General features: G+C 41.7%; 1 protein-coding gene across 3 annotated transcripts in view; it reads left to right on the top strand.

Annotated features, from left to right (window-relative positions):
• The window catches only part of satb2 (SATB homeobox 2), a 64,172-nt gene that overhangs the window by 42,918 nt on the left and 2,589 nt on the right, over positions 1-18,665 (top strand). For all 3 annotated transcript variants that reach the window (XM_031297285.2, XM_031297205.2, XM_031297155.2), the window contains exons 9-12: positions 1,703-1,915; positions 2,672-2,758; positions 3,525-3,677; positions 7,349-7,543. In XM_031297285.2, the coding sequence (XP_031153145.1) occupies positions 1,703-1,915; positions 2,672-2,758; positions 3,525-3,677; positions 7,349-7,543 (648 nt within the window). The remainder of the gene's footprint in view (positions 1-1,702; positions 1,916-2,671; positions 2,759-3,524; positions 3,678-7,348; positions 7,544-18,665) is intronic.

Raw genomic sequence — 18,665 nt, 5'->3', positions numbered from 1 at the left:
AAATATTAACATTAATATGTACTAAAAATGTCAAAAAACATTGTCATTGGTGAAAAAAATAATGTTGAGGTTCGGACTGTTGGTTGAACAAAACAAACATTGTGAAGGTGTCGCTTAGTGCTTAGAGTAATAGTGAAGACATTTCTCACTATTTTAAGAATTTAAACAAACCAAACAATAAATCAATTAATGGAGAAAGCAGATTAATCCAAAATAAAAAGAATTATTAGTTAATAGTTCAAAATGAGCTCCAACTCCAAAAAGTCAAGTCAACTTTAGTGTCAATTCTGCAATATGTGCCAGACATACAGAGCAATTGAAAATACGTTTCTCTCCAACCCTATATTAATGCATGAGTCATAATCATCTAATGATATATGTAATAAAATCTTTTTTTGCGCATGTAATCGGTTTATAAAGTGATAAAGCCCAAAGTCCACCCCAAAGGGACTTACCATCTCCAACAGAAAACACTGTTCACAAACTGCTCCAAACAGCTCTATTGTAGTCCAGCCTTTACTTCAGAGACAAACGTGGTCACTTTGGAACACATGTTATAATGCTCGCCTAGCTACTGTCAGGGCACGCCCTCATACTCTGCTTCTGACTGGCTAGTAGTCCTTACCTAGGTACTATCAGGGCACGCCCTCATACTCTGATTTCTGACTGGCTAGTAGTCCTTACCTAGCTACTGTCAGGGCACGCCCTCATACTCTGCTTCTGACTGGCTAGTAGTCCTTACCTAGCTACTGTCAGGGCACGCCCTCATACTCTGCTTCTGACTGGCTAGTAGTCCTTACCTAGGTACTGATCATGTGCGACTCCCAACAAAGATGGAACAGAAGTGAGAGGTCTCACTCTGTAGCTAAAACAGAGATCTCAACACACAGGGTGAAAAGAGGAGCTGCAGCAATGTGCAGTACAACTAAAATATGGTGTTTTTTGAAAATTAAACCATGTAAATGAATCTTATGATTATGAACCTGAAAATGAGCATAATATGCTCATTTTAAGTAAAATTTTCAATGCAGGACTTTTATTTGTAATGAAGTACACTTACAGTATGATATTAGTTCAGTGTTTCCTTACTTACAGTAAAAGCTTTTTCAACATCAACCGATAAAACAACTTGCTAAGAAAATAAGCAATTAATGCAATATATGTATGTAAACCCATTTATTAACAATCCCACTAAAAACTAGAAAACCTTTCCTAAAGCCGCCTACACATGATCCGCGGTAAAAACCGTTCTGTGCTGGCTGTTCCATTGTTTTCCTATGGGGAGAGCGGTGCCGGCCAACTAGGCTACCTTTGGCTTAAGTCAAGCGACAGCAAGTACCCAATCACCCCACATTTAAAAAGAAAACATAGTTCAGACTACAGACCTTAATGCTCAATTCCGATTTATTGCCAGATCTGATTTTTTTTTTGACTGAAAAAAAATCTGACCTGTAACAGATTTGGACCACATATGAAAGTGGCCCAAATCAGAACTGGAAAAGATTGGATGCCATGTGACTTGGGCTGTTTACACTGTCGTGAAAAAAATCAGATATGAGCAACAAAATCGGATTTGGGTCACTTTGGCCTGCAGTCTGAACGTAGCCTTAGTTTGTTTATTAGAAATAGAGGTTTGAAGTTAGTTGCTGCAAAGTCAAGCTCGCAGTGTAAACGTGTCTCCGTGTGTGTCTTCATTGATTAGGGCTTGCTGTCAGAGATTCTGCGGAAGGAGGAGGACCCTCGCACAGCCTCGCAGTCTCTGCTGGTGAATCTGAAAGCAATGCAGAACTTCCTCAACCTGGCCGAGAGCGAGAGAGACCGCATCTACCAGGAGGAGAGAGAGCGCACCATGAACCCTTCGGTCGGCCTCCCCGCCTCCAACTCCTCCAACCCCGGCCCTCCACGCCTCTCACAGGTTAGTGGGCCATGCAGTCACTGTGTTGTTGACATTTGTATCAGGACTCCATGTGTATTCATAGTAATCTCCACAGTGCTGTGGAGTAAGGTCTGGGTACACCACAGATCCATTCTGGGATAGAATATATATATATATATATATATATATATATATATATATATATATATATATATAACACTCGGTCGCAGCGGCGGTGGCTCTGCAAAATAGTCTCGGGAAGGAACTTTGGTGAAACATTTGCACCCCACAAAAGAAAACGCCACATACGATATTAAATTAAGTTAACTGTTACATAATACAGTAACGTGAGCTATTTAAATAAGCTGGATACATGGTTAGACCTCATTATCTCTTACCAGTGTATCTCCGTGTGTACTTCATCCACAGCAATCCCACCAATCGGTCCCAAAACGTCCCAGTTAGAGAGGAAATGCCCTAAACACATTCTTTGTAAATCTTTACAATCATTCCTTGAAAGAACCAAGCAGGCCTGCCTTGTTGCACGATTTACATTTTCTTCAAAACATGCTGTTTTCAGCGTGTAGCTTGCTAGCTCGAAGTTTGTTGTTTGTTATTTTGAGAACGGCGACACACAGAGAGCGGACGGAGAGGGGCAAAGCCTGACGTCCGGCGTGTGATCCACATACCGGATGTCAGTCTTTATCCTGGAAATGTACTTCTGTTGATCCATACTATATTTATAGCGATGCAAATATGTGATTGTAACATGCCGTGTGTCTTGTGTGTGCATAGAAAGTGTGGGAGAGGGGCATGGATGACCAGATAACCCCTGATACCTGGGCCTCCATCTGGAAGAACAAGACTAAGATCTCCAACTCGGTGAGTTATCTGCAATCTTTAACTCACAGAGCAGACTGCAGGCATGGCATGCGCTGTGTCTTAAAACCATAAAACAAATTCCATTCATAATGGAAAAACAGCTTCAAAGCCATCATAGGAGCATATTGTAAACAAAAAGGACATTATACAGTATTTGGACATTTCTTTCCATGTGCGCATTACAGTTTAGCAACCATCAGTGATAAGAGGCTCCCTCTGATGTCAGGGCAAATGCCCATTCATGGCTGTGCGTGAATTTGTGTGCTATTTTTATTATGTCTATGTAAAATAATCTCCGCATCGTTTACACTGAGGGAATGTAAGCTAGCTGGTCTGTACATGTCTTGCGGACGACTTCAAACACTGTGTATACAAGCTTTCTGAGAGCCAATACATGTTCATTCAAACAGAAACAACAAAAGAGAGACAAAAGAGAAGGACTTAATGACTTTGATCTGTAAACAAAATTCATGTGGAGACGTGCCCTGCAGATGTGCGGCCGATGCTCGCACAGGGAACACTGCATGTCTGCTCTCGGAGCAGCTTGGCCCGATCATCAGCTGATAACCTTTCCTCATATGTATACACATGATTTGCTTTTGTGGATAGATCTCTTAGTAGTTCTGGAATACATACTATACGTCTTTGATATTTCCTGTCATCCAAACTTATCTGATAGCGTCCCCTCCTTAAACATTAACCATTCAGAGGGACTTTAATTTGTACTCACTGTGTGTTACATCATCCTGTCGATCCCCTCTTCCAGCCGAAGCCGTCCGGCCCGCCCCCCGACCTCCCACTGAAGCTAGAGTCGCTGGTCAACATCACGTCAGGCATCTACGACGAAATTCAGCAGGAGATGAAGAGAGCAAAGGTGTCCCAGGCTCTGTTCGCTAAGGTGGCCGCCAACAAGAGCCAGGTGAGGGAAGCACTTGGAAAGAAAAAAAAAAAAAAGAGTCTTACATCTAAGCTGGCTCTTAGGAACGACATGTGTCTATCAAAACAGCTTTGAAAATCTCATACAAACCACAGAACTTCAGGCGTTCAGAGCCAAAACACACTACTGCTAGGCTGGAGAGCTGCTACAGAGTTCACACTCAGTCATCAACTGGCTCACTCGGCTCACGGTGAATGTTTTCTCAGAGCTTTGATAACAGGATGTACTGTGGCACTGGAACTATCTCTATTTATAACATTTGTCTTAATTACTCTAAAGCAGAGATCTTCAACAGGGGGTCCAGGAGTTAAAAAAAAAGAAATTGTCAGTAGTTTGAAAATATACATAAACATGAGTCCAACATATTATTAGCAAAGATAAATTAGCCTATATGTGATTTGTTTTTAAATTTACACAACATTGATGACAGGCATAGGTAAGGTAGCCATTAAGGTAGCCAACCACAGATACAGTTAAGCTTAAGCATTCACTGTTCTTCGTGTATGTATACCATTAAAACATGATGTATAAATATATGAATGTCAATAATTATTTTAATAGCTCAGTATTGTATGCACCACAAAAAGGTATGTGTAAAGGCTTTAGGACGCCCAACATGTTATTGTAGGCCCAGTTTTAACATGCAACTCAATTTAATACAATAAGTAGTAGGGGGCCCCTGCTCTCATTCAGCTAAGAAAAGACCCCTGCTCTAAAGGTACTGCCCATTTGATGCCTTGAAAGTGAACTTTTTGAAGTGCAGTGTCACATAGAGGCACACATGCGCAGCGATCCGCTGAAAAATCTCTTTATTTATGGATATAGTCCGTTCAAACATGTGGCTATGCGTGAGAAAGGTAATTTGTTGAGATATATGTATACAGTACATGCATGCATGCTTGTGTGTGTGTTTGTGTGTGTGCAGTTAGCGAGGTCCCCCAGGTTGGCGGGTCTGGGGGTGGCGGAGGGTCACGGCTCAGTGCACCCATCTGCTGCAGCTGGCCACAAGGACAGAGAGAGAGGAAGAGAGAGACGATCAGGCTATTAGCGGTGCATGCTGCCCGAGGTGGCTGGTTGAACACAACAGCTGGTGTCACAAACTGAACCAGTCTAGCAGATATAATTGAATCTTCTCCATCTCTCCTTCCCCCATCTTCCTCGCTGACATTTACCTCACACCCCCTGCCCAATTTTCAACTTTTCTGTTAAATTTTTATCTCCTGACGTTTACATTGTTCTTTGTCTGTCGTTTCCCATCTCACTCCTCCTGTATCCCTTCCTACTTTAACTTGTCTTTTCTCTCGTGGACCTTATCATCCTTCTTCTTCCCTGTCATTGCTAGTAGGTGAGAGGTGTTGATTCTTGGGCTCCACAGCTGGAGAAGGATCATAAAACGGTTCATAAAACAGGAAATACAAGGATGGCCCACTGTGATATTCTTTCAGGGAGAACAGAACCCTCTGCTTAAAAATATTTCTATGAGACAGATTTAACAGAATAGTCATTTGGGAAAGTACTTATTCACGTTCTTGCCGAGAGTTAGATAAGAATATCGATACCACACTCATGTCTGTATGGTAAACCTGTAGCTACGTCTAGCAGTAGGTTAGCTTAGCTTAGCATAAAGACTGGAAACAACTTTACAGTGATGTCAAGACTACAGGAAGTCACTGCACCTGGGGAAAACATTATTCCTGCACATAACCCTCTGTATTCCATAATTTATCGTTTTTACACTTAAAATAGTATATGGTCATTAGTGAGCTTAACCTTTGGAAAAACCAGACAAGCGGTTTCCGCCTGTTTCTGGTCTTTATGTTAAGCTAAGCTAACTGGCTGTCTTCTTAAGCCCAGTTCAGACTAAAGATTCCCAACAAGACGGACCGTTTTAGAACATTGCAGGGAAAAGTTGCACCGGTCTGAACTAGCCCGTCTCTGCGACTCAGCTGGTCAAGTCTCCAGACGCTGTTTTTAGAACATAAGCAGGGCTTGACATTAGCACCCGCCAACCCGCCAAATGCACATAGATTTCGGCAGTGGCGGGCAACACAGTCACTCTCACTAGCCACTTTGGCGGGTGGCATGCCTTTATATGCCGAAGACAGCTTGTAAAGTCAGCTACAAACAGAGGTGTATAAAGTACTAGAGACCCATACTTGAGTAAAAGTACAAGTGCTCTATCAAAAAAGTGACTTGAGTAGAAGTAGAAGTGCTCTTTAAGCACAACACTTAAGTAGGAGTACTAAAGTATTCAACATTTTTTGTACTTAAGTATTGCAAGTAGTTTATTTTAAAATTAAGTAATCAAGTACTGAAAGTAAAAGTACAAGTATTGTGTTATTTAGTTATTAAAGAAAGCAGTCAAAAGTTTGAATACCATATTGTTTATATTATGTCAAATGTTTAGCCTAAGGCTGTAGCCAAAGAAATTAACAAATATTAAATATATTAAAAATAACAAATATTAACAATACTGAAATAAAATGTACAATTATCACACTGTGTGCAAGTAAAATGAACATCCTCTCCAGCACAGTAACGATTAAAGCCCCAAAAAACGTATCACACACTAGCTAGTAACAAGTGTGATGTACAGGAAAGTTAGCAAGCTAGCAAAATACAGATAAACTAGCAGCTTCACATCACAGGGTAAAACGGTTAACATTCAGTACTCATTGCAGACTGAAACAACTCAGGAATAGTTTAATCTGCTGCATCAACAGCTAAATAGAAAGAGTACAAACTTAGATTGTCTCTGACTTCTGAACGGGCAACCGTAATGAAAAGAAACACGATGCGATCTCGACGTAATTCACGTACACACACTAACCTACACAGTCTCCGTAGCGTGAGGAATTCACAACAGTAACGAGTAACGATGCAGCACATAAAAAATCTATCGGAGTAAAAGTATGTCATTCATCGAAAATATGTACTCAAGTAAAAGTGGAAGTAGGAGAAAAAAATAATACTCCAGTAGAGTACAGATACAGCTTTTTAGTACTTAAGTAGAGTAGTGAAGTAGTTCTACTTTGTTACTATACAGCTCTGGCTACAAACTATAGAAATGAAATGATCCATAATCCATTTTATATCTATGTTACAAACTGTCAACTGGTCCAAATGGCAGAGTTTTACACGGAGGCTCAACGAGCTCTGCGAGCATGGTAATGTGGTTGAGCGAGCTAAAGAGTGACTGAAGAGGCAGCGATAGAACAAAGCAGTGAACCAGAGAAATAAAATGTTTTTGCCGATTGATCACTAGAAATGCAACTGTAGCAAGCATCTCACTATCACTAACGTTATCCCCATTCATATTTAGACTCAACAAAGATATATCCAGCTACAAAAATGCCTGGAAAGGAAGTACAAAGAGTTGTTGCTATGGAGATGATACAGTGCCTCGACTCGCCACATTGGTGTGAACTGGTAGCTTTCAGAACGTTTTATGTTTCAACTTGTCTCGTCGCTAATCTTTGGTCTGATCTGGGCTTTACTGTACAGACATAAGAGCAAACTTCAAACTCTTCATATAACTCTTAGCAAGAGAACAAAAAACGTATTTCCCAAACTATGGACATATTCCTTCAACTCCACCTCTGTGTTTAACCCCCCACCTTCTTTCTCCATGTCTGTCTCTGTCTCATCTCCAGGGCTGGCTGTGTGAGCTGCTCCGGTGGAAGGAGAACCCGAGCCCGGAGAACCGCACGCTGTGGGAGAACCTGTGCACCATCCGGAGGTTCCTGACGCTGCCGCAGGCCGACAGAGACCTGGCATACGAGGAGGAGTCCAGACACCATCACTCGGAGAGGCTGCACACCGTCCTCCACCTGCCGCAGGACACACAGGTAAGACATGTCTACAGCTGCTGTTAACCTGTGCCTCGTATCTCCATGTCCAGATGGAACACCTGGCGTTAAAATTGCATCTCCGGTTCATACAGTGAAAACAGATTTGCTGTGCATGTCACCTCATCTGACAACGTTTATTACATCTGTTGAAATTGATCGTAAACATCTTATCTTACTTCACCATCATGTACAAGTATCCTGAAAATGTGTTTTTTACCAGATTTTCTTGACCCCTGTTTTGATTTTGGATCAGTGTAGAAAAGCACATTTCCCATGTACATAGAATTGCTGTTTTACAGTAGCCTGGAAATTCAGAACCAAGTCCAAAAGATTAAGGGTAGATTAAACTCTTAGCTACCAGCGGAGATAACTGGTAGATTAAACTCTTAGCTACCAGTGGAACTAACTGGTAGATTAAACTCTTAGCTACCAGCGGAGATAACTGGTAGATTAAACTCTTAGCTACCAGAGGAGCTAACTGGTAGATCAAACTCTTAGCTACCAGCGGAGATAACTGATTGATTAAACTCTTAGCTACCAGCGGAGATAACTGGTAGATTAAACTCTTAGCTACCAGTGGAGCTAACTGGTAGATTAAACTCTTGCCGTATCTGGTCGGCAAAACAGCAAAAATGTCTTCTTGCAAAGGAACGATTCGAGCGCCGTCTTCTGTTCCTCTTTTAGATAAAAAGCCAAGTCTAACTCGTTCATTGTAGCGGCCAAAGCCATTTCAAACAACTGGTGTTCATCCGTAGCCATCTTGCAATGTTTACTAATGACTTGGACGTCGCAGCGCTGTCGTCATCTGTTTAGCTTGCCTCTGGCCCACCTATATCAGATACACTGATGTGATTGGTGCAGCTCGGCTACAAGGCCGTAATTAATGAGCATCATTACTGAATGCCAGAGTGACTCGCTGAGCAAATTCAAATTGTGCTCTCGCGAGAACTCCGGATTTTCAGGGTAGTTTTACAGGGGATTGTGTATATGACTATTTCTTGGCTTGGAGTCTGCGCTGGTGTCCTGGCAACTGGTCCCAGTCAAGAAATAGTTCAACACATGACTACAACTTGCCGTTTTTACACTTTTGGTTTTGTACAGATTGAACAAACGAGACATAACATGCTAATTTGTGAGCTTTAAAGGTGCTGGTTGAGGTAACTGTTGTTGTAAGCTGTTGTCTCTAGACTTATATTGCTAAATATGTTCAACAAATCCTTTTTAGAATTAGGGCTGTGTTCAATTAAAGCAGTTCTTATAGTCAATTAACGCTCAATAGGATTTTGTCGACTAATAATTGATTGACAGATCTGTTTTTCCACAAAGAATCACTTTAGATATTGTGTTTACCAGAGATGTGCTTACAAGTATCTTAGAAATAAATCATTCAGCAAAAAAAGCATTACAAAAAATTACTAATCTACTAAAGTCTTAGTGGATAAAGACCAATACGACTGGCAGCCTGTCAAATGTTAAATGAAGTGAAGTAAAAAGTACATTATGAATCCCTCTGAAGGATAGTGGAGTTTAAGTATTAGTTTAAGTTTAAGTACTAGCTTCATTGCTTACTGTCCGTTACTGTCCACCACTGCCAATGAAAGCGACAGTCAGAAGAGGATGAAACTGTATCTCTCTGCCCTCTGAGACCACACCCGTCGCTATTAATTCCTCATTACATTCATTTGGTGTCTAAGTACGTACTGTACCGTTTGATCTCGTTGTGTGTGCGATGTGTTTGTGTGTGTGCGTGCCACAGTGGAACGAAGAGTAAACTGTGTTGCTGGGTGGTGTGGCACTGGAGGAAATGCCCCATTAGTTTGTAGTTTGAGAGGAGGGAGGCAGAGGCTGGAGGGCTGAGGGAGATCGATGCAGGAAACACGCTGACGTGTTGTCCTCTGTCATTACTGGAAGCATCCCACTCTGACACACACACACACACACACACACACACACACACACATACACACACAACCCTGTCTGTTACTCTTCGGCTATATAAATTAGATATTATATAGATAATACCTTATATCTGTAGCAGACACCACAGAAATATCTGTTCTTTTCTCACACTCTACAGACATCATTTTTGTTGGCTCTGTACTCCAGTACATTTAATGGTTTAAGTTTTTATACAGAGTGCCCCAATTCTAGGACGGGCTAGGTATTGTTTAAAAAACTACAATACCAGTACCCTTAAAGTGATACCAATACCAATAGAGTGTTCATTTGATACCTTATTATTTCTGTACTTTATACAATATCCTATCATGTGAATGGAAGCATCTCGGCACGCTGAACTGCCAACTCTGTCACTACACCCTGCTCAACTTCACTTATCCAAATAGTTGGCGACTGATTTAATAGTTGACAACTGAGCCATTAATCTTTGCAGCTCTACTTTAAATATTGTGTTTACCAGGGATGTGCTCATGTGTTTCTTGAAAATAAATCATTCGGCATTAAAAAAAAGTGACTAATCAACTGAAGAACTCTTAGTCAACTAAGACCAAAACGGCGATTAGTCAACAAATCGACTCAGGGAAGGCAGTCCTACTGAATTCACTGCCTGCTCAAACACACTTCAGCTTAAGACTAGGTCCTTCAGTTCAGAGATAGTCTGTCTAACCACCAGCCCCCCGCCCCACCCTCCCAATGCAAAACCATTATATACCACATAAAGTATATGCCATATGTCATAAATCAAAAACAGGCAAATGGTGAAACGTCCCATTTAACATCTCGACACGAATCCTATGGTGTTGTTCCGCGACTCCACCACCGAGCAATCTTTTCTGTCTTCCCATTCAGAGCTCTGTATTAAAGGCTGATGATGGTGAAGACTGGGAGGAAACTGTGGTGGCACCATTAACACATTCCTCTGCTCCTCTCACACTCTCAGCAAAGACTCAAAATAAAAGTTAACCCTCGTAACGACTCCACCCCCCACATCCACCTCGAAAGACACAGGGAGATGAACCGTGGGGCACAACTGGTGATATATTAACGGGAAATGAGGTGTGTGTGTTTAAATATGTGTGTTGCTGTCTTCTGACCCCCCGGACCCCCCACACCCCTCTGTACCAGATGAAGCCCCCTTACCAAACCTCAGGCTCCAGCCAGCCTGCCACTACAGATCACACATGTGTCCCATCTGTCCCACTGATAGTTGGTAATGTGAGCGCTCCTTTGTGTTGTGGACAATGAGAGGGTCTCTAAAACTGTAGCAAGCAACCACAGAATACACATTAAACATGAATGTGGTGCTAAGACATAGCTGTACAGTTAATCCACATACCAGCGATGTGAGTGTGTGTGTGTGTGTGTGTGTGTTTGTGTGTGTGTTTAAACTGGACTGTATGTACAGTAGCATGTAACATTTCTGCATGTTGGGGGCTCTGGGAGATCTCTGACTGTGTCTATTAAGTCTGCAGGTGCTGTGTGTGTGTGTGTGTGTGTGTGTGTGTGTCCATGTCAGTAACCTGCAGCATCACATTTCTTCATGACTGACACGGCCCTGGTGCTCGCTCCACAGCTCTTATTCATACGGCTGTAGCGGTTAAGTGCGTCCCACAGCTAATTTGGCACAGTCTGCCCTTATAAATAATTTCTTTATTGTTTTTGCTAAATTGATTTCTGCTGCAAGTCTAGGGGTTGTTTATGTGTGTGTGTGTGTGTGTGTGTGTGTGTGTGTGTGTGTGTGTGTGTGTGTGTGTGTGTGTGTGTGTGTGTGTGACCGCTCACTGAGGCTGAGACCCCAGGAGTGGTGGACTAGAACAAGACGTACTGTAACAACCACTATGCCCTTCCTCTTCCTCTCTCTTTGTGTCTCACTTTAATCCAGGTGCTTTACTGCCATGGCAAACAAGGGTGCTTATTGCCAAAGCAGCAACAAATAGTTCCTGTCAACACAGTAAAAAACTCATCGCTCTCTTTTTAGATTATTATCAAGTGTGAGTCTTTTAGTGTTGCACATTCATAACAACACATTCTCACTCCCAGCGTATCAAAAAGCGGGGCTTGGCCAGGTGCCTTTGGCGTTTGTTACTGACGCAAAAAGTCTCCTTTAGCATCTCAGTCAGACGCAGCCCTTTGACTTCATTTTAGACGCGCTTGGTCGGGACTCTTGGCGTCTCTTGTTGACGCTCTGGGTCAGGACGTACGTTTAACCGACATGCGGCACAAGAACGGCCGGGACAGTTAGGTTTAGGAGAAGATCGTGGGTGGGGTTACAAAATGTCTGTTTCAGTGACACGCGGGTGAAGAACGGGACATGAACCCCGGTCTCGTGGTATTTTGGTCTCTCATATCAAAGATCTTCTATACTTAAGATTTCAAGCAGCGCCAATGGTATGAAACGATTAACACTTCCTGTCTCCTAAATGAGCGGGCCTCGTGTGAAAGTGTAGTGAACGTTGTGCGGATGGATGAAACGTTATATTTGTATAATTTATTAATATTTTATTTTGCTCATCTGTGTTGCCAGATCTCGCGAGAGTTTGGTCTTGAGACAGAAACAGGTCTCGAACTAAGTTAGTTTTCTTAACCGTAATCCTGCCGACAAACCGAGCCGAAAACACGACCTCCTTGGCGGAGGTAATTAGCAACCACAACATCAAATGGATCGATAGTATCAAGAATTATCAATGAAATAAAAACATCCTCTCTGTCATTGAGACGATAATTTTTTTGCTGCCAAAATATATTGGAATTTATTTTACATTTGGGGAAAGATTGTCAATGCAGCAACAATTTAGTTTTTTTTGTATTCTTCATTTATTCACTTTGAGAGGAAGTAACTGCCTCTCTCTCTCTCTCTCTCTCTCTCTCTCTCTCTCTCTCTCTCTCTCCCCCCCCCCCCCCAGTCTTAAGTGAATCCCGGTGGCCTCTCATTCACTGTTGCAGGGGGGAGTTTGGGCTTTTTTGGCAAACCACAATTAAGTTAATTGTTTAATTGCAGATACATGGAATGAATACCACACACAGTTTGAACATAATAAAGAAAATGCAACAACACAAGTACAAGCACACACACACACACACACACACACACACACACACACACACACACACACACACACGCATGACCACACACACTCAGCTGCAGTCCCAGCTAGCCTCAATAACATTATGTGTATACAGTTTTTCATCAAAGAAACATTATTTTACGAAAAAGGATATGTGCAGTGACTCATCTACTCCCTCAGCCCTGAATCCAGTCCTCATGAATTGCAACCACACACACTTATTCAGATACAAGAGGGAGAGACAGACAGACAGACAGACAGACAGAAAAAATGAGAAAAAAACAATGATTAACAGAAAAGGTGAAGTCATGCAAAAAACTGAAGAAAACAAACCAAGAAAAGTGATTTTTCCTTCATTACATATTTATCTCTGTGTTAATGGTGTCTCTGGTGGTCATACACACTAACCAAAACACACACACACACACAACAGAGAGAGAGAGAGAAAGAGAGAGAGAGAGTGAGTGAGTTAGGGGCCCTGGAGGACCAGAGCTCATTAAGGAAAAGATGAATATTTCATGTTCTATAATTCTTTCATAATTCTGCACCGTAATTTGCCTTGATTTACGTTTTAAAGAAACTTGTTCATTTTTACTATAGTGCACTGACAGCGCTGCCGAGAGAGAGAGAGAGAGAGAGAGAGAGAGAGAGAGAGAGAGAGAGAGAGAGAGAGAAAAAGAGGAAAAGAGTGAGACGGAGAGAAGGAAAATAAGTTTTTCAGGAATATTGAATGATGCCATGAGAAGAGCTGGTCTGGCCGCGGGGCTCCAGTGGTTGTGGCTTTGGGAGAGCAGGGCTGTATTGTGTTGCCACTACTACTGGAGCTAAAACTCTTGAACCGGAGAGCGTTTCTGTCTCAAAACGCCGCTTAAAAATGAAAACGTAGTACTGTAGATGTAGCTTTAGCTTGAACCACATAGGTTTTTATCCTTAAACTTTCCAAACCTTAATCATAGAGGTGGCAGGTCAGAAAACAGTCATATGACTCATTTTAGAAAACAATGTTGTCATGGCTCGATGGTGTTTCAAGGCAGCGCTGCGACCGTCGACTTTAAGGCACCTAACCTTAACCCTGACCCTAACCGTAACCCTTGCCTAACCCTAGTGCCTTCCATGCAGCATTGCCTGGAAGACGACGTTGGGGGCTTAAAACACCAAACACCGTTGTCATGCCGATGGGTACACAGGGTCAGAAAATGGCCATGTGGGTCATTTTGGAAGGCAATGACAAACAAACTTTTTTGTCATTTAGTTTGGAGGACCTGTCAGCCAGTGACATGTAGGGCTGGGTATCGTTCAAAACATTTCAATATCGGGACCAGTACGAAACCTTGACTTCGATACTGGTTCCTGTATGATACTTTTTCCGTTACCAATTTTACTGATACCAAAAGAAATTACAACATTACAGTACTTACACCTATGTGACCCACTAAATACACACAGGTGATCCCCGTCTCTGTGCGTTAGGTAGATAGGTAGAGATTTTATAACATTAGACAGCCAATCACAAGCATTATTAAATCTGGGTACAAGCAAGCTGCATAGGTCTTGAAATTTGGTATTGAATGACAAGGCATTTTTCGATGCTCGATACTATGGAGGCAATTCGATCGGTGCCTAAAAGTGTGGAAGTTGGGTACCCAGCCCTATAGTGACATGCAGGAGTTGGTTTCATTTCTTGGTAATTGTCTCTGGGGTGTAAGTCTATCCTCCATGACAAATGACTAAGGCTCGATGTTTTCATTTTGAAATCATATTCACCAAAAAAGGAGCAGATGAGTTTAATGATTTTCACCTGGATTTAATGCTCCCACGCACCCAAAAGCTGTGCTGTAAGAAGACACTGATTACCCACAAGGCATTTTGCAATGTTTAGAAAACGCTTCCAGTAAGAAAGTGTAGAAAAAACAAATTGCTACTTATGCAGCAGAGTCAAAATCTTTGCACCAGTTTATTACAGATCCATACACCTGAGTCTAGCCTGAACTATTCATTTTCTAAAATCAGATTTTCTCACCTTAACTAATACCTGTTTTGAAGACTGTAAATCAGTACACCATAGATAGTCTGTTGCAGACGGTCGAGGTCGAAGAGCACAAGGCAAACAGACAGAGTAGGTAGAGGGAGCCTCAGGCATAGATCTGTATTTTAAGGCACGGATGTACTATAAAGCCTGGATACAACATTGGAGGCGAAGCCCCGTTCATTCCTATGAGAGTTGCTCAGTGGTTCCGGGGTTTACTTTCATGATATGCGACCACTGAATATGCACAGTAGTGTTTCTCCCACTCTGCCCAGACACTTTACATTGTGGTGACGTCACAGGAAGTTTATCAAACATATAAAGTCCATGGATTAAAAATTCTGAATAGAAAGAGTCATAACCGACCTGGTTTGCAGTCGGAAGTGTCCTGGCAGCAGTTTTACAGATGTCTCTTTTACAATGGTGGCCTTTGGGGGAAATCCTTTCTGGGTCGCAGAGGGATTTTTTTGTTGCAATACCGGCAGTGGCCACAGGACAAAATCAGCAGAAAGGGCTGAGCGCTGTTGGTCAGGGCATAGCCTCAGGCTGCTGGGACTGAAGGTGTAAAACGTGGGGAGTTACAATGGGAGGGACAGCAGTGAGAAGGAGTAAAGGGGAGATGGAGGTGGAGGACATGGGGAGCTGGGGGTGGGAGCTCCTGGCATCCACCCGTTCAGGGCTGATTTGGATGTGGAGTCATGTTGGCTTGGCAGAGGCCCACTTCATTAGTGTCCTGATGCATTAGAAGTGAGGGGAGAGCGAGGCGGAGGAAAAGAGAAAGTATAGTAGAGTCCTTGAAGGGAAAGGAAAAGACACTAAAGGGAGAAAAACCAAAAAGTTATGGAAGACGAGTGTGAGCATAGAAGAAAGAGGATGACCATTTGAAGGAAGAGAGACAAGGAGAGATAAACTTCGGAGCCAACCAGCCCTGTGTGTTTGGCCCTGCTGTTTAACATCATCATTAGTGCATGAGGGAGACCAGACCCGCCATTGTTGCATGCATGTGTGTGTGGCGATTGATCCAAGAGTCCTTGCTGTCAGCTCAAATAATGGAAATGATGAAGGTCTGTGGGTGGAGGTGGGGAGACGGTAGGTTTTGCAATCCCCCCTCCATGATTTACCCTCAATTTAGTTATTAAGTGTCTGAGTAGGTTTGTATGGGGGATGTTTGTGGCTGTGTGGTCCTCATTAGGGCAGGGGTACATATCTTTTTTCTTTGTTTCCCAGCATTCTTACAGTCTTTTGTCAATATCTAAAAAATGTCACTTTGTGTAACAGAAACAGAAGATTGGGGGAGGGAGAGAGGAAAAATGACCAATAAGGGAAAAAAAGCGTACTGAATTCCTGTAAATTGGTCATCCCCCCCCCCCCTGAAAATAAAGCCCCTGCGAATGAAATCGGAGCAATTTCATGGTCTGGCCTGCCCTCAATATTATTTATGTAATACCCTGTTATTATTGAAGAGAAGGGAGAGAAAAGCGAATGACTATTATCTTTATGTGGGTCCTTTAATTTTAATGCACCACAGATTTATAGCTGGGCATTCCAGTGGGGAGGCCCCTCCCTGCTCTTAAAGCGAGCGGGAGGGACACGACCGCAACTCTCTCACAACAGCCACTACCTTCTGACAAACAACCAAAGTCCCCACTTTCCCTCCCAACACTTCACCCAGCCCTCCTTCACTGCTGTTAAACAGCCCTGACAGCCAGAGGACCCCCCCCCCTCTCTGACAGTGAGAGCTCCACCCATCAGAGTAACACACACATTGCTACACCTACCCTCATTGTCTCTATTTAAAGTATAATCTCTCTTTGCACCTCCCTAGCCCTTCTAATATGTTCTTTTTTTAAGATCCTGTGTATGAATCTTGCTGAAAACCTGAGAAACTGTAAACTCCTTGTGACAAACTGTGATAATCTGGATTACTGAGTCGATAAAAATCCAGATACAATCATCTGAAGTTCATCCTCTTCGAGTTTAAACGTGCACTTGTATCAAGTGCTTTACCAGCAGCAGTAAAAGTAAAGTGTTTCTCAGTCTGTGCGTCCTCTCCAGAAGCTCCAAAAGCAATCATTTTTTAAAAGCTATAATTTGTTTTACGGGTGCGGTTTATAAAATACAACTAAAAATATGAGAATCGAAATTAAAATAAAACTACTGTAATTAGGGTTGGGTACCGAAACGCGGTGCCAATAGGGCACTGGTGCCGACGTAAACGGTAGTAACGAGACCGAATAAGTTTATTAACTTAATATAAACTATAATAACTAAATTTCGGTGCCTCATTTCGGTGCCTGATTTTACACTATACTCGACAGCAGGTAACGTTAGCCTACCTTTAGCTAGCAGCTGGATTAAACACGGTTAAAATGCTGACAGCTAACGTTAAACAGTGTAAAGTGTGACTGTATTTCACTGTAGAGGATTCCAACAGCGGGACGTAATAGTCTGCTCTTCAGCGCAGCAGCTGCCATTGTCGGAATTAAACACAGATGGTGCGTTCACTTAAAAGCATCGTGGTGCATTCAAAGTTATTCTAAAATACCCTTTTCCCATCTGGTGGTTGTTTTTGTCGTTCAACAGCAATTTACTGGTGAAATAAGTTATTGTTATAATTATAGTTATTACATTATTATTAAATCTTTAATTTTGACCATATGGCCTTAGCAATTAACAAGCCGTTCTTTAACGTCGCCGACTGTTTAGTACCCTTCTTTTTTTTCTTCTTTTTTTAAACTTTATTAAAAAGTATCGGTTCAGGCACCATTTAGGCACCGGCACCGTTTTAAAAGTATCGCTTTAGTACCGGTATCGGAAAAAAACCCAAACGATACCCAACCCTAACTGTAATTCAGTTAAGGACTATTTGAGTGTTTTGATTTTTTAAGAACAGTATTTCTCCAAGACTATATCTTTAAAACTACATTTCATTTAATAATACACACATTAGCACTTCTGTAAACCTCTTTTTTAAAAACAGTGAGAGCAGAATTAACAATTAAGAATTTAAGGCCAGAATATATTGTATATGTCTAATATGTTGGTTGACTGTAGATTATTATTAGACAGACTGGAGCTCTGAATTGGCTCAAATCCAGTTCCTGTTATTACAAGAAAGTCTTGTAGCTGTAACTACAAACAGAAATGACTAGTGGAGTTCCTCAAGGATCGATTCTTGAGCCTTTTCTGTTCAAACTTAGCACAGTTATTTTCTTATAACTATGCAGACGATACTCTTTACATCTACATCTACATTTACATCCTGTGTTAACAAGTGACTGCAGTCCCATAAAACTGAGCAAATCAACTGCCTAAATTTCCTACAGTTGAAAAAATGAAATAATTGTTTTGGTGGTTTTTGGTCGTCAGACCTCCTCTGGCTGCCAGGATGTTGACATTTTATTACTTGTTTAGAAAGCACGCATGGTTCTAATCTGCCTGTGTAATATTAACAGTTATTATTTGTTCATTGTATTGTGTTTCTTAAAACAAAGCAGAGCAAAACATTTTCGTTTCTATGCAGCAAATATCTGGACCACACTGGAGCAATTTAAAGTATTCTCTTAAATCAAGGCTAAACACTTTCCTGCCACTGCTTTTCAATACATTTACGGTTGTTATCTAATTCATTTATTCTTTTTTTGCCTTTTAGAGTAATAAAAGTCTGCCGGCTTATGTAAAACATTTCAAATTGCCTTTTTCTTTGAATAAACAAATAAACTTGCTTTATGCTGAAACAGTTGTAGCCGTGGTACTTTCATATATAAACAGTTTAATTCATTCAAGCAACTTTTTCTCCATATTTTGCTTTTGTTCCTGACTTTCACTATCAAACTATATATATAACAAATGTAGTGGTTCCTGACCTAATCTAAGTACTAATCCAAAACAATTACATTTCTTCTTCCCCTCTACACTCTGCCTCTGAGGTGTTGCGTGGGCTGGTTAAATAGTGATGGGGTGTCATAAGTTTGTAAATAAGAGACTTCCTGGCAGACAGGTGGTTGGCATTTTACTGGAGCTAATCTTACACACATTAGGTCAAAGGTATACGGGACACAAGGCAGTT

This window comes from Sander lucioperca, chromosome 8, assembly GCF_008315115.2.
Source record: "Sander lucioperca isolate FBNREF2018 chromosome 8, SLUC_FBN_1.2, whole genome shotgun sequence".
Classification (NCBI taxonomy): domain Eukaryota; kingdom Metazoa; phylum Chordata; class Actinopteri; order Perciformes; family Percidae; genus Sander; species Sander lucioperca.
This window is presented reverse-complemented; position numbering and strand designations above follow the sequence as displayed.